The sequence below is a fragment of the Ascaphus truei genome, chromosome 1 (genome assembly GCF_040206685.1).
Source record: "Ascaphus truei isolate aAscTru1 chromosome 1, aAscTru1.hap1, whole genome shotgun sequence".
NCBI lineage: Eukaryota > Metazoa > Chordata > Amphibia > Anura > Ascaphidae > Ascaphus > Ascaphus truei.
This window is the reverse complement of record NC_134483.1, coordinates 8,914,988-8,928,218: the sequence shown is the minus strand read 5'-3', so window position 1 is coordinate 8,928,218 and position 13,231 is coordinate 8,914,988. Positions and strand designations below refer to the sequence as shown.

The following is a 13,231-nucleotide window of genomic DNA, read 5'->3' as shown; positions in this document are numbered from 1 at the left end:
GGTCCTATCCCATTACCCTGGGAGTATAGAAGATGGAGGCGCTGCACCACTAAGATAATATGGAGGCTACGACCCCAGAAGCCCGGTCCTGGCTCCCCCACAACATCACGGGAAGCTCAGGCCCTCCTGTTCCTCACAGGTATGCACCACACCGCATGTAACCAGCCCCCATGCACCCCTCACACTCCCGTAGAAACTGGGGGGGGGAAACAGGGTTACATTTGGAGGCGCTGCTGAGAGGATGAATATCTATCAGAACAGGACCGGCTTAAAGCGAGGCGGAACCGACCGACTAAGATGCACTCTCCTGGCAAGTATATTAAGCAGGTAGCGTGAGGCAACTGGGGGGGTCATAGCGGTAACCAATCCGGGGACCATGGCCCAGGGCCGTGTTACAGTGGGGTGGATAGTTGGAGCTGATCAAGTCCCTTGAGGCGGGTAGCGTGAGTCACTGGGGGGGTCAGCTTGGTAACCAGACTAGGGACCATAGCCCGGGGTCCACTATAGCGGCCAAAAGCAGGAGACGCCCGTACCTAGACAAGAGGTATCTTAACTATCACCCACACCACCGAGCACTTGAAAGCAGACATGGGGAGTACAGTGCATAGGAGAGGAGTTCCGTTGAGCCTGGGGTACCAGCCACCTAAATTCAGTGGGTCATATACAGTATGAAGAAGCAGAGTTCACAGTTGAAGGGAAAGCATGGTCTAGGTACGAGATACCCGTCAGACATGGAGAGTAGGGCACAGGTACATTTGGAGAGACTATTCAAGATGGCTGCCACCCCTACATGTGCTTCGCGGAGAAGCGAGCTAAAATGGCGATTCCCGCCGAACCTGGAGCAAGCACGTGAGGTTTGCAAAAGGACTGTGAGACAGTTGTGGCGGGACATGTGCAGGAGTCTGGCGCCAAACCCAGATTCCTTGCAGAAGGAGCTGAGAGGCGCGAAAGCCGACCGGCCACGTCATGCTGACAAGGAAACGACCCCGCCTCTGGATTCCTCCAGAGGGAGGGGGGCCACCCAGAACCAATCAAGAAGGTCCCCCCCGCCCCCGCGACGGGAGGGACCGGAGACCTGAGCGAGGAGCTAGAAACTTGTGTTGTCTTCCTCTGAACGAACTATGTCAGAAATAAACACCTCTATTCACCAAGTACCGGGAGGCCTACTGGTCGTGGCCGTAGCGGAGCAGGAATATGTTTGGTGCTTGTGTGTGCACTGCGGGTTGCCCGGCGCAGTACCGAGTACCAAGGCCCAATGCGCCAAGTGTGGCATGTTTTACTTGTGACCAACCGAGCCGCGGGATTTGTTCGGCATGCCACCGGGTGCCTCTCCAGGAACTTTGACGGAGGTGGCGGATGACCAAGAAAAGACTGCTCTGGGTCCCCGGTATACCATATCGGGAGGAACCAAGGCTCAGCTAGCTATTGAACTAAGCAAGCTGGCCACCCAGACAAGCGCGACCGCAGTGGAGGTACACAAGCGAGGACATTTTGTACCTATATCCACTGGTTGTATCACTGAAGAGCCAGGTGACTCCCCAGCGGAGGAACTGATCGGGATTTCTTCAGAGGAGGAAGAGATGGGTGTGACATCGGTGGCGATGCGCCTACCGGCGAACCACCCCAAAGGCATCAAAAAAGAACAGACAAGTCCGGGGACCATCCAACGGCGAACACTGGTGCGGCCGAAGTCCCGTACGAGTCCCACCGCCGTGGTGACTCCCAGTGTAACCGAGACGATCCTAGCGGAGAAAAAGATGTCCTCAAAAAGCAGCGGAGTGGTAAGGAGACACCACCACCCCCTTACTCCCGCCAGGCACAGACCGCACTCATGGTGAACGAGAAAGAGAGGCTTGAGGCCTACTTGTTCGATCGTGTACCGGAGGTGTCACCGCCGCCCCCCCCCCGGTCCTCGACGCACGGCCGGTGCGTGACCCCAGGGCGGATGGGAGCTATGCAGGCGATTCGGATAACATCAGCTCCGGTTCCACTGAAAGACAGACCAGTCCTGGGGGAATGTTCTCCTCGCAACAGAGAGCCTTTGCCATGGCCAGGGCTATTCTACAGAGTCGAGGTCCCTCTCGAGAAACCCAAAGCCTGAGGGGGAGTACCGCTAAGAAGAAGTTCATTGTGCGGGATGTTACCTGTTTGCTGGACAATGTTCTGGACGTTTCTCCTACCCCGGCCCTTAGCCCCCCTGCCCCGGCCACTGCCCCGTCATGAGTGGTGCCACCGGGACCTACCAGGGATAAATTATGTAAATCCCCCAAATACGCTAATGACTTGTGGGATTGGGAGTTGAGTGATGGGGGCTCTGAAGGAGAGATACCGTATTCAAGCGTAATACCTGTGTCTAACCCTGTACCGTTTTGTCCTACAGCTAGAGAGAAAGCCCGTGGGCCACCTACCCAGCAGAGGCTGGGTCTACTTGTCCAGTGTTGTCCAAGATGAACCCCACAAGGTATTATAATGCCAAGGGACGGAGAGACTGCTCGCGATCTACTGATGCGGGTACGTCCGGGGTATCATCACAGGTAGATTCTGATGCAGAGCGCACTAGTCAGGCCGCTAAGTATGAGCACCGCGATAAATGGTGGGCGCCTTTGTTCACCAGCTACCACGAAGGGATGGATCGTACGCGATTCTTGTTGATTAAGAACGACGTAGTAGACCACTGGTGGGCGGCTGGTTCTTTCACTCCGCAGGAGATGGGGGATGAGTTGGATCACCGGTTGAGGGAGATAGAACAGAAACGTATTGTACCTCAAGGCCCCAGTATATTGTATGACGAAGTAGCCCCCGAGGAACCATTGTTTTGGGTACTGCCAAGCAGGGCAGGGCAGCGCACGCTTACCAAGCTAAGTCGAGCTGACCGGGCCATAGTCGCAAGATACCGGCAGTCACATGGTTATGAATATCCCTATGTGCCGGAGCCCATCATGAGAGAGGTTGAGGATAACCGAGGCAGTTGGCTTAGGGAGGGAGTTCAGGAGTACCTGCGGACCAAGTACGGTCGGGCGGGGTATCACAATGAAGATAAGATTAGTGAGCTAGTGCGTATATGGAGCATCGGGAGGTGTATTTATATGCATGGTGTCACATACCGGCCCGAACATGGGGCGGTTCAGTCGTTCGCAGTGACTGTCACTGACCACAATGGATGACGGGTAAGGAAGCCTGATCCGAGGCACTATCTGTAGGGTTCTCCATGTTGGGAGTACCCGGATTGTACTTACTATTACTACCTCATTATGCATGTATTCTATTGCTATGTGTGCTGTTACCTAAGTGGTTCGCCGCAGGATGGTACTGCTAAAAGATAGGTCCAAGTGGGGACCATTGGATTCCACCATAGGGAGAGTGTAGCCCCCTGTAAACAGCTCAGGCTATACCTATCTTCCTTCTACTGTGGTAAGACCTGTTAAGATCAGGCGCCAGTAATCATTATGGGTTTTCCCCCTTCATAGCTCTAACCTGAATGGTAGATGCCGGCCTGGACTCTGCTGCAGGCGTGAGTAAGAGGGAGGTTCTGCTGACACCAGGGGGGGAGGAGCTATCTCTATATTTAGCAGCCGACTCTGGCGAGTAGTGAGTTCTTCTTCGTCCTTGCTGTGTGCCATGTTCCTCTGTGATTGATGGTTCTTCAATAGAGATAGTAGCGTAAGAAGAGTTCGAGTGAGCAGTGAGACCAAGAGTCTAGAGCGGCTGAGTATTAGGCTGTAAGCCACGAGTCCTGCGGAACGGTCCGAGGAGTATCAGTAGGCTACGGGCTCCCCGGAGCAGCATGCCGGTCGAGAGCGAGAGGAATCAAACCGATCAGCGTCTATAAGTAGAGCTGATAGAACCATAGACTGGTGGACCAATGCCATCACCCCGCTGCCAGGGGTGATGGGAAGAGAATTCAAGACCCACCTCGAGGCTAACCTCGGGGGTGGGCCACGGGGTATTGCCGACCTAGCTCAGACCATCCTGTCGGCCGAGTGACTTGGAGGGAAGGGAGGTGGAGGTCGTGGGAGTTGAGCAGGTTGTACCTGTCACTGGCGATTGTATTGTGGCTTCTGGAAGCCTTATTGTTGGGATATCGTTGCCCTGTCAAATAAAGAGACTGTTTTGCACCCGTAAAGACTGTGTGTGAGTTGGAGAGTATAACCCTGGGACCTGAGGGGTTCTTCTATACCGGTCCTATCCCATTACCCTGGGAGTATAGAAGATGGAGGCGCTGCACCACTAAGATAATATGGAGGCTACGACCCCAGGAGCCCGGTCCTGGCTCCCCCACAACATCGCGGGAAGCTCAGGCCCGCCTGTTCCTCACAGGTATGCACCACACCGCATGTAACCAGCCCCCATGCACCCCTCACACTCCCGTAGAGACTGTGGGGAGGGGAAACAGGGTTACATTTGGAGGCGCAGCTGAGAGGATGAATATCTATCAGAACAGGACCAGCTTAAAGCGAGGCAGAACCGTCTGACTAAGATGCACTCTCCCAGCAAGTATATTAAGCAGGTAGCGTGAGGCAACTGGGGGGGTCATAGCGGTAAACCAATCCGGGGACCATGGCCCAGGGCCGCGTTACAGTGGGGTGGATAGTTGGAGCTGATCAAGTCCCTTGAGGCGGGTAGCGTGAGTCACTGGGGGGGTCAGCCTGGTAACCAGACTAGGGACCATAGCCCGGGGTCCACTATAGCGGCCAAAAGCAGGAGACGCACGTACCTAGACAAGAGGTATCTTAACTATCACCCACACCACCGAGCACTTGCAAGTAGACATGCATAGGAGAGGAGTTCCGTTGAGCCTGGGGTACCAGCCACCTAAATTCAGTGGGTCATATACAGTATGAAGAAGCAGAGTTCACAGTTGAAGGGAAAGCATGGTCTAGGTACGAGATACCCGTCAGACATGGAGAGTAGGGCACAGGTACATTTGGAGAGACTATTCAAGATGGCTGCCACCCCTACATGTGCTTCGCGGAGAAGCGAGCTAAAATGGCGATTCCCGCCGAACCTGGAGCAAGCACGTGAGGTTTGCAAAAGGACTGTGAGACAGTTGTGGCGGGACATGTGCAGGAGTCTGGCGCCAAACCCAGATTCCATGCAGAAGGAGCTGAGTGGCGCGAAAGCCGACCGGCCACGTCATGCTGACAAGGAAACGACCCTGCCTCTGGATTCCTCCAGAGGGAGGGGGGCCACCCAGAACCCATCAAGAAGGTCCCCCCCGCCCCCGCCCCCGCGAAGGGAGGGACCGGAGACCTGAGCGAGGAGCGTGACTTGTGTTTGGCATTCAAGGAGCAAGGAGCTAGAAACTTGTGTTGTCTTCCCTCTGAACGAATTATGTCAGAAATAAGCACCTCTATTCACCAAGTACCTGGAGGCCTACTGGTCGTGGCCATAGAGGAGCAGGAATATGTTTGGTGCTTGTGTGTGCACTGCGGGTTTCCAGGCGCAGTACCGAGTACCAAGGCCCGATGCGCCAAGTATGGCACGTTTTACTTGTGGCCAACCGAGCCGTGGGATTTGTTCGGCATGCCACAGGGTGCCTCTCCAGGAACTTTGACGGAGGTGGCGGATGACCAAGAAAAGACTGCTCTGGGTCCCCGGTATACCATCTCGGGAGGAACCAAGGCTCAGCTAGATATTGAACTAAGCAAGCTGGCCACCCAGACAAGCGCGACTGCAGTGGAGGTACACAAGCGAGGACATTTTGTACCTATATCCACTGGTTGTATCACTGAAGAGCCAGGTGACTCCCCAGCGGAGGAACCGATCGGGATTTCTTCAGAGGAGGAAGAGATGGGTGTGACATCGGTGGCGATGCGCCTAACGGCGAACCACCCCAAAGGCATCAAAAGAGAACAGACAAGTCCGGGGACCATCCGACGGCAAACACTGGTGCGGCCGAAGGCCCGTACGAGTCCCACCGCCGTGGTGACTCCCAGTGCAACGGAGACGGAGACCGAGACATCCTAGCGGAGCCAGATGTCCTCAAAAAGCAGAGGAGTGGTAAGGAGACACCACCACCCCCTTACTCCCGCCAGGCACAGACCGCACTCACGGTGAACGAGAAAGAGAGGCTTGAGGCCTAATTGTTCGATCGTGTACCGGAGGTGTCACCGCCGCCCCCCCCGGTCCTCGACGCACGGCCGGTGCGTGACCCCAGGGCGGATGGGAGCTCTGCAGGCGATTCGGATAACATCAGCTCCGGTTCCACTGAAAGAAAGACCAGTCCTGGGGGAATGTTCTCCTCGCAACAGAGAGCCTTTGCATGGCCAGGGCTATTCTACAGAGTCGAGGTCCCTCTCGAGAAACCCAAAGCCTGAGGGGGAGTGCCGCTAAGAAGAAGTTCATTGGGCGGGGTGTTACCTGTTTGCTGGACAATGTTCTGGACGTTTCTCCTACCCCGGCCCTTAGCCCCCCTTCCCCGGCCACTGCCCCTGCCCCGTCACGAGTGATGCCACTGGGACCTACCAGAGATAAATTATGTAAATCCCCCAAATACGCTAATGACTTGTGGGATTGGGAATTGAGTGATGGGGCTCTGAAGGAGAGATACCGTGGGCCGCCTACTCCAGCAGAGGCTGGGTCTGCTAGTCCAGTGTTGTCCAAGATGAACCCCACAAGGTATTATAATGCCAAGGGACGGAGAGACTGCTCGCGATCTACTGATGCGGGTATGTCCGGGGTATCATCACAGGTAGATTCTGATACAGAGCGCACTAGTCAGGCCGCTAAGTATGAGCACCGCGATAAATGGTGGGCGCCTTTGTTCACCAGCTACCACGAAGGGATGGATCGTACGCGATTCTTGTTGATTAAGAACGACGTAGTAGACCACTGGTGGGCGGCTGGTTCTTTCACTCCGCAGGAGATCGGGGATGAGTTGGATCATCGGTTGAGGGAGATAGAACAGAAACGTATTGTACCTCAAGGCCCCAGTATATTGTATGACGAAGTAGCCCCCGAGGAACCATTGTTTTGGGTACTGCCAAGCAGGGCAGGGCAGTGTACGCTTACCAAGCTAAGTCGAGCTGACCGGGCCATAGTCGCTAGATACCAGCAGTCACACGGTTATGAATATCCCTATGTGCCGGAGCCCATCATGAGAGAGGTTGAGGAAACCGAGACAGTTGGCTTAGGGAGGCAGTTCAGGAGTACCTGCGGACCAAGTACGGTCGGGCGGGGTATCACAATGAAGATAAGATTAGTGAGCTAGTGTGTATATGGAGCATCGGGAGGTGTATTTATATGCATGGTGTCACATACCGGCCCGAACATGGGCCGGTTCATTCGTTCGCAGTGACTGTCACTGACCACAATGGACGACGGGTAAGGAAGCCTGATCCGAGGCACTATCTGTAGGGTTCTCCATGTTGGGAGTACCCGGATTGTACTTACTATTACTACCTCATTATGCATGTATTCTATTGTAATGTGTGCTGTTTCCTAGGTGGTTCGCCGCAGGATGGTACTGCTAAAAGATAGGTCCAAGTGGGGACCATTGGATTCCACCATAGGGAGAGTGTAGCCCCCTGTAAACAGCTCAGGCTATACCTATCTTCCTTCTACTGTGGTAAGACCTGTTAAGATCAGGCGCCAGTAATTATTATGGGTTTTCCCCCTTCATAGCTCTAACCTGAATGGTAGACGCAGGCCTGGACTCTGCTGCAGGCGTGAGTAAGAGGGAGGTTCTGCTGACACCAGGAGGGGAGGAGCTATCTCTATATTTAGCAGCCGACTCTGGCGAGTAGTGAGTTCTTCTTCGCCCTTGCTGTGTGCCATGTTCCTCTGTGATTGATGGTTCTTCAATAGAGATAATAGCGTAAGAAGAGTTCGAGTGAGCAGTGAGACCAAGAGTCTAGAGCGGCTGAGTATTAGGCCGTAAGCCATGAGTCCTGCGGAACGGTCCGAGGAGTATCAGTAGGCTACGGGCTCCCCGGCGCAGCATGCCGGTCGAGAGCGAGAGGAATCAAACCGATCAGCGTCTATAAGTAGAGCTGATAGAACCATAGACTGGTGGACCAATGCCCTCACCCCGCTGCCAAGGGTGATGGGAAGAGAATTCAAGACCCACCTCGAGGCTAACCTCGGGGGTGGGCCATGGGGTATTGCCGCCCTAGCTCAGACCATCCTGTCGGCCAAGTGACTTGGAGGGAAGGGAGGTGGAGGTCGTGGGAATTGAGCAGGTTGTACCTGTCACTGGCGATTGTATTGTGGCTGCTGGAAGCCTTATCGTTGGGATATCGTTGCCCTGTCAAATAAAGAGACTGTTTTGCACCCGTAAAGACTGTGTGTGAGTTGGAGAGTATAACCCTGGGACCTGAGGGGTTCTTCTATACCGGTCCTATCCCATTACCCTGGGAGTATAGAAGATGGAGGCGCTGCACCACTAAGATAAAATGGGGGCTACGACCCCAGAAGCCCGGTCCTGGCTCCCCCACAACATCGCGGGAAGCTCAGGCCCTCCTGTTCCTCACAGGTATGCACCACACCGCATGTAACCAGCCCCCATGCACCCCTCACACTCCCGTAGAGACTAGGGGGGGGGGGAAACAGGGTTACACTAGTATAGACGATTATTTTGTATTATTACTCTGCAGTATATACTCAGTATATACTCCGTCTCTAATGTCTGTCTAATGGTGGCAAGACAAGGAAGTGGTGTACCCGTACTGTATATATGGAGGGTGAAATAACACGAGAATAGATTTGGTTCGGGAGAGAGTGTGAGAGAGAGAGTGTGAGAGTGTGAGAGTGTGACAGAGTGAGAGAGTGAGAGAGTGAGAGAGTGAGAGAGTGAGAGAGTGAGAGTATGTGAGAGTGTGAGAGTGTGAAGAGAGAGAGAGAGGGAGAAAAGCGCAAGAAGAAAAAAGAGGTTAAGTAAAAAGGAGAAAAAAAAGGTGATGTGGGAGGAGAGAGTATTTCACCATCTTTCTATTTCTCTATATTCTCTTCCCAATAAATCGTCCCTGGAGATCGCCTTCAGGTGCACGGTCAGCTCTGACCTTGAGTTAGTCTCTTGAACTCTCTCTCTCCTCAGGAACCATTGGATGCCGATCTTCTCTGATATTCTCGGTGCCTGTCTATTAACGTACAGTAACTTGCCAGCTCTGTATAACATTATTGCTATTTGTATTATCAGTATGTACCGCTTTAGGCTTCTTTGCCTCCAGTTCCTTCTCAGATATTCCCAGGACAGAGGCCAAGCCTGAGCTGAGGTTCCAGGAGCCATCAGCGTTCTGCAGAGAGATTAGCCTGAGGAAGGCAGGGGGTCCCGGCTTCTCATGGGCGATGTTTCCTAAATGTGTGAGAGGAAGAATAGAGACATACATAAATGCACAAACACACACACACACACACACACACACACACACACACTATTAAGAGTGCTGCCATCTTTGTTTTCTGATTTACTCTAGGTTCCTTGTTTTGCTCTTTCCCATCCAATATCTATTTTTTTTATAATTTAAACTCATCTATACTGTATATTGATTGAACACTACTTCGTTTCACATACGAACAGTAGAACTGCTGTGATTGGGCAATTTATCTCCCAGGTTGGAAGATTTTGCAGTCCCTGCAGGATTCGAGCCTGACTTTGCTGAGAGATACTCACTCTGAGGAGGTCACAGGTAAAATCTTATTGGGATATAGTGACAGACTTACCTTTGAAAAGACCAGTATATGTATTTAATTACAATGATGTACACTTAAGAAGATAAAGGAATAGAGATTTAGAGATTGGTCAGTCGCTTCCTGTGATTCCTGCTCAGAATCCAATCCTCCGCGGGACTGCTTCTTAAAGTACGAGCTTTTTTTTTTTGCTTTGGGGCCATCCTGAGTAGATCCGGAGTTGACCCAGAAGAGAATTGTCAGATTTGTTCTTGTTTTTATTAGGTAATTGCTTTCCTAAAAGTCCCTGAAGCAGCGGAGCGCTGACACTAGACATCCATCCTCTTCAGATCCCGCACATGCGCACCCCAGCATGTGTATTCAATGACAATTATGTACACTTAAGAAGAAAAGGGAAGACTTCTACCTGCATTAACTTTATCCCCATATTGCAAGGAAATAAAATGTGGAATTTAGACTAAAGAATCAGGACACTATTAACCGGCTAGATGCAGACTTTTGCAAGAAATATTGTGACAGATCCTACATACATGTTCATTGGATCTAATGCTATTCTTTATTGAGCAGATCTGGACAAAGTTGGTACTGAGATTTCCACGTGTGAAATACAATACCTGGATCCCCTTAAATCTGACAATACAACTTACTGGCTCCATAAAATTCACAGTCTGTTTCTAGCTATAAAGCAAACATTTTACATTGAAAGAAAGACAAATATAATTACGTCAAGAAAGATTACTACGGTATCTACAGCTGGCATAAGAGATTAGGTTCTTGTGACTAGAGATAATCATCAGACATCAGAGGTCCCTGATGAAGTACACTAGTTCTATGAAACGCGTAGGAGTTTTGTTTGCAGTTAAGCAACCTTGTGCTGTTTGTCCCTACACACTAACTCTCTAATGGTACCGGCGGCAAGCCTTGCTGATTCGGTATCAGCTAACCGCATTATTCGTCGCTTTCACTGTGATGTCAGAAACATCGCGTCTGAGTGCCTTACTAGAGAGTAGCTCACCTCGTGGGTTTCGAGCCCGGGAGCCACAGTGTGGGACTTAAACTGATCCAAAATTACTTTCCCGACATCGTGGGTTCCCTGCTAGGGAGGCCATTACCGCATTTACAGAGGATACAGCCACCGAAGCAAGTCCGGGGACCGGAGTGCCAGGACATCAGGATATCTTCACCTACGTGGACAGGACCCGAGTGACGTCGACAGTGGTGTGCTGATCCGTGACCTTCTGTATGCTGTGCTGGTAACATGTGCCCCAAACATGCCCTGTTTTTAATATTTGAATTTTTGTACGTGCATCTAATACCAAATTCTGTATTTTTCACAATATAATTTATATTTTACGCTAAGAGAGTTGTGCGCTGTCTTTTTTCTTTTTACAAGTATATAATTACTCTAACTTTTTTTAATGATTAATTAAGGGTCTTCTACAGTAAAATATCCACCATTATAATTTTTTTTTTCTTTTTTATAGGGAAGCCCTGGAATTCCCCCAGAATATCCAGGCTCTATTTATTAATTTATAACAACATTTATGTAGCGTCCTTATCCACGACGCGTCCTTATCCACGACGCGTCCTTATCCACGACGCGTCCTTATCGCGACGCGTCCACGATGCGTTACAGTGGCCTTGCGTCCTTATCCAGGGTGCTGCATGTTAGTTAGTAAAACTTGCTTTGTTGGGGGGAAGGGGTTGGGGTCAGGTCTCTGGATTATTCTTGTTGGTGGCATGGTGATGGGTCTGACAGTGGAGGCAATTGGATCGGTGAGGTGGGTGACTGTAGAGGGTTTTGGATAGACTTTAGGAAGGTTTAGGATGGGGCGAGGGTGGGGTAGATGAAGGGCGTTGGGGAGGCTGGGTGAGGGAGGGGATAAGATAGGTTAATAGGGGATCATGAAATGTGATGGAGAAAAGATGAGTTTTGAGTTGGCTTCTGAAGATAATTAGCGAGGGGGCAGATTGACTGTGGTGCGGGAGTTTGATCCAGTGGAGGGGGCGAGTAAGGCAAGTGATCAGAATCAAGAGGTGGCACAGGGTGCTGGGGGAGGGAGGGAGTGAGGGTTGTGGCAGTCATAGAGTGAAGAGGACAGGAATGGGGTGTAGTGAGAGGTGATTGCAGAAAGGTAAGGCCATGGAGAGATTTATAGAGGGTGCGGAACTTGACATTTTTTGCGAGCATAAGGGGAGGGGGATATGGTGAGGGGGGAAAGGAGATGGTAGGGATTGGGGAGGATGAAGCAAGAAAGTAGAGAACTTCAGTCTTAGCTGGGTTACTTTGTAGGAAGTGGGAGGACATCCAGTTGGAAATGGCAGCAATGCAGGCAGGTGGAAAGTTCAGGAGAAATAGATTTGTATGTGTTCTGCAAAAAAATGGATGTTGAATCCATTGGAGGAGGTGAGGTCAAAGAGGGAGGCAGTGTAGAGGGAAAAGAGGAGAGGACCAAGGACGGAGCCTTGGGGGACGCCCACTTGGAGGCTGGTGGAGGGAGACAATGAATTGTTGAAGGTGACAGAGTAGGAGCGGTGGGAGAGATAGTATGAGAGCCATGAGTTTGGTGTCATTGATGCCAAGGTTGGTGAGGGTGAGATGATAGTGAGGTGATCAATGGTGTCAAAGGCTGAAGAGAGGTCGAGGAAGATGAGGATTGAGGAGAGTTTGGAGTGGTGAGCTTGGGAGAGCAAGTCGTGGATGTTGAGGAGGAGGGCAGTTTCAGTAGAGTGTGAGGGACAGAAGCCAGAATGGACAATGGGAAGGATGAAGGTGGAGAGTTGGTTGTGAAAGATGCGCTCAAGGTCTTTGAAGAAGGGGCGAAAGATGGAGGGGAGGGCAGGGTCGAGAGATGTTTTTTTGATGAGAGGGATGACTACCGCAGTTTTGAAGGAATCTGGATATTGTCCGCTGGATAGGTAGAGGTTGAAGAAGGAGGACGAGAGATAGGGGAGGAGGAGGAGTGGGAGGAGACAAGGGAATGTGGAATGGGGTCAGAAGGGGACGTGGTGGGATGAGAGTGTTTGATGATTGAGAGGAGATCATCCTCAGATCTAGGGAGGAGAGAAAGAAGAAGTGAGACTCTAATGCTGCGGCCATGGCGATCGAAACGGCATGCAGGAGGGTGCACATGGCGTGATTACATAGATGTGCCTCTATGAGGCTGTCTATAGAGCGTGCCAACGCGTACGGGAGCAGAGGCGCTGGTGCACGAGATGCAGGAGGGAACAGATAATTCTGTTTTCACGCACGGTGGCAGCCGGGTCACGTGAGCGGTTCGCTCAATGAAGCAAACCAGCACCGTGACGTCATGGCCACGCCCCCGACACGCCTCCCCGTCTCCTCTGCATGCAGGACACAGATCTCTCCTGCTGCAGGCGGTGGAGAGAAGCCGAGTGAACGCTGGCCGCAGCCTAAGGCTTGGTCCATAGTGCAGGCTACATAGCACTCGCCAAAAGAAACACTAGGACAGCAACGTAGCAGTGCATGGTGTGCGCGCATCGCAATACAAACATGTTTGTGTTAAAAGCGAGGCGCTGGGGAGAAGCGCGGAAGCTAGCGCGTCCTGCTATGGACAAAGCCTAAGGAAGAGAGAGAGAGAGG

At 51.9% G+C, this 13,231-nt stretch overlaps 2 protein-coding genes across 3 annotated transcripts in view; one reads left to right on the top strand and one right to left on the bottom strand.

The window, feature by feature from the left end:
• LOC142475204 (von Willebrand factor A domain-containing protein 5A-like) overlaps nt 1–13,231 on the top strand; it is a 354,651-nt gene that overhangs the window by 242,095 nt on the left and 99,325 nt on the right. The gene's annotated exons all lie outside the window — the stretch shown is intronic.
• The window catches only part of LOC142474995 (von Willebrand factor A domain-containing protein 5A-like), a 65,889-nt gene that overhangs the window by 3,135 nt on the left and 49,523 nt on the right, over nt 1–13,231 (bottom strand). Inside the window, exon 16 of one of the 2 annotated variants that reach the window (XM_075581120.1) lies at nt 9,144–9,292. In XM_075581120.1, the coding sequence (XP_075437235.1) occupies nt 9,144–9,292 (149 nt within the window). Of the gene's footprint in view, nt 1–9,143; nt 9,293–12,029; nt 12,682–13,231 lie in introns of those variants that run through there. The other variant, XM_075581134.1, reaches the window with a different exon arrangement.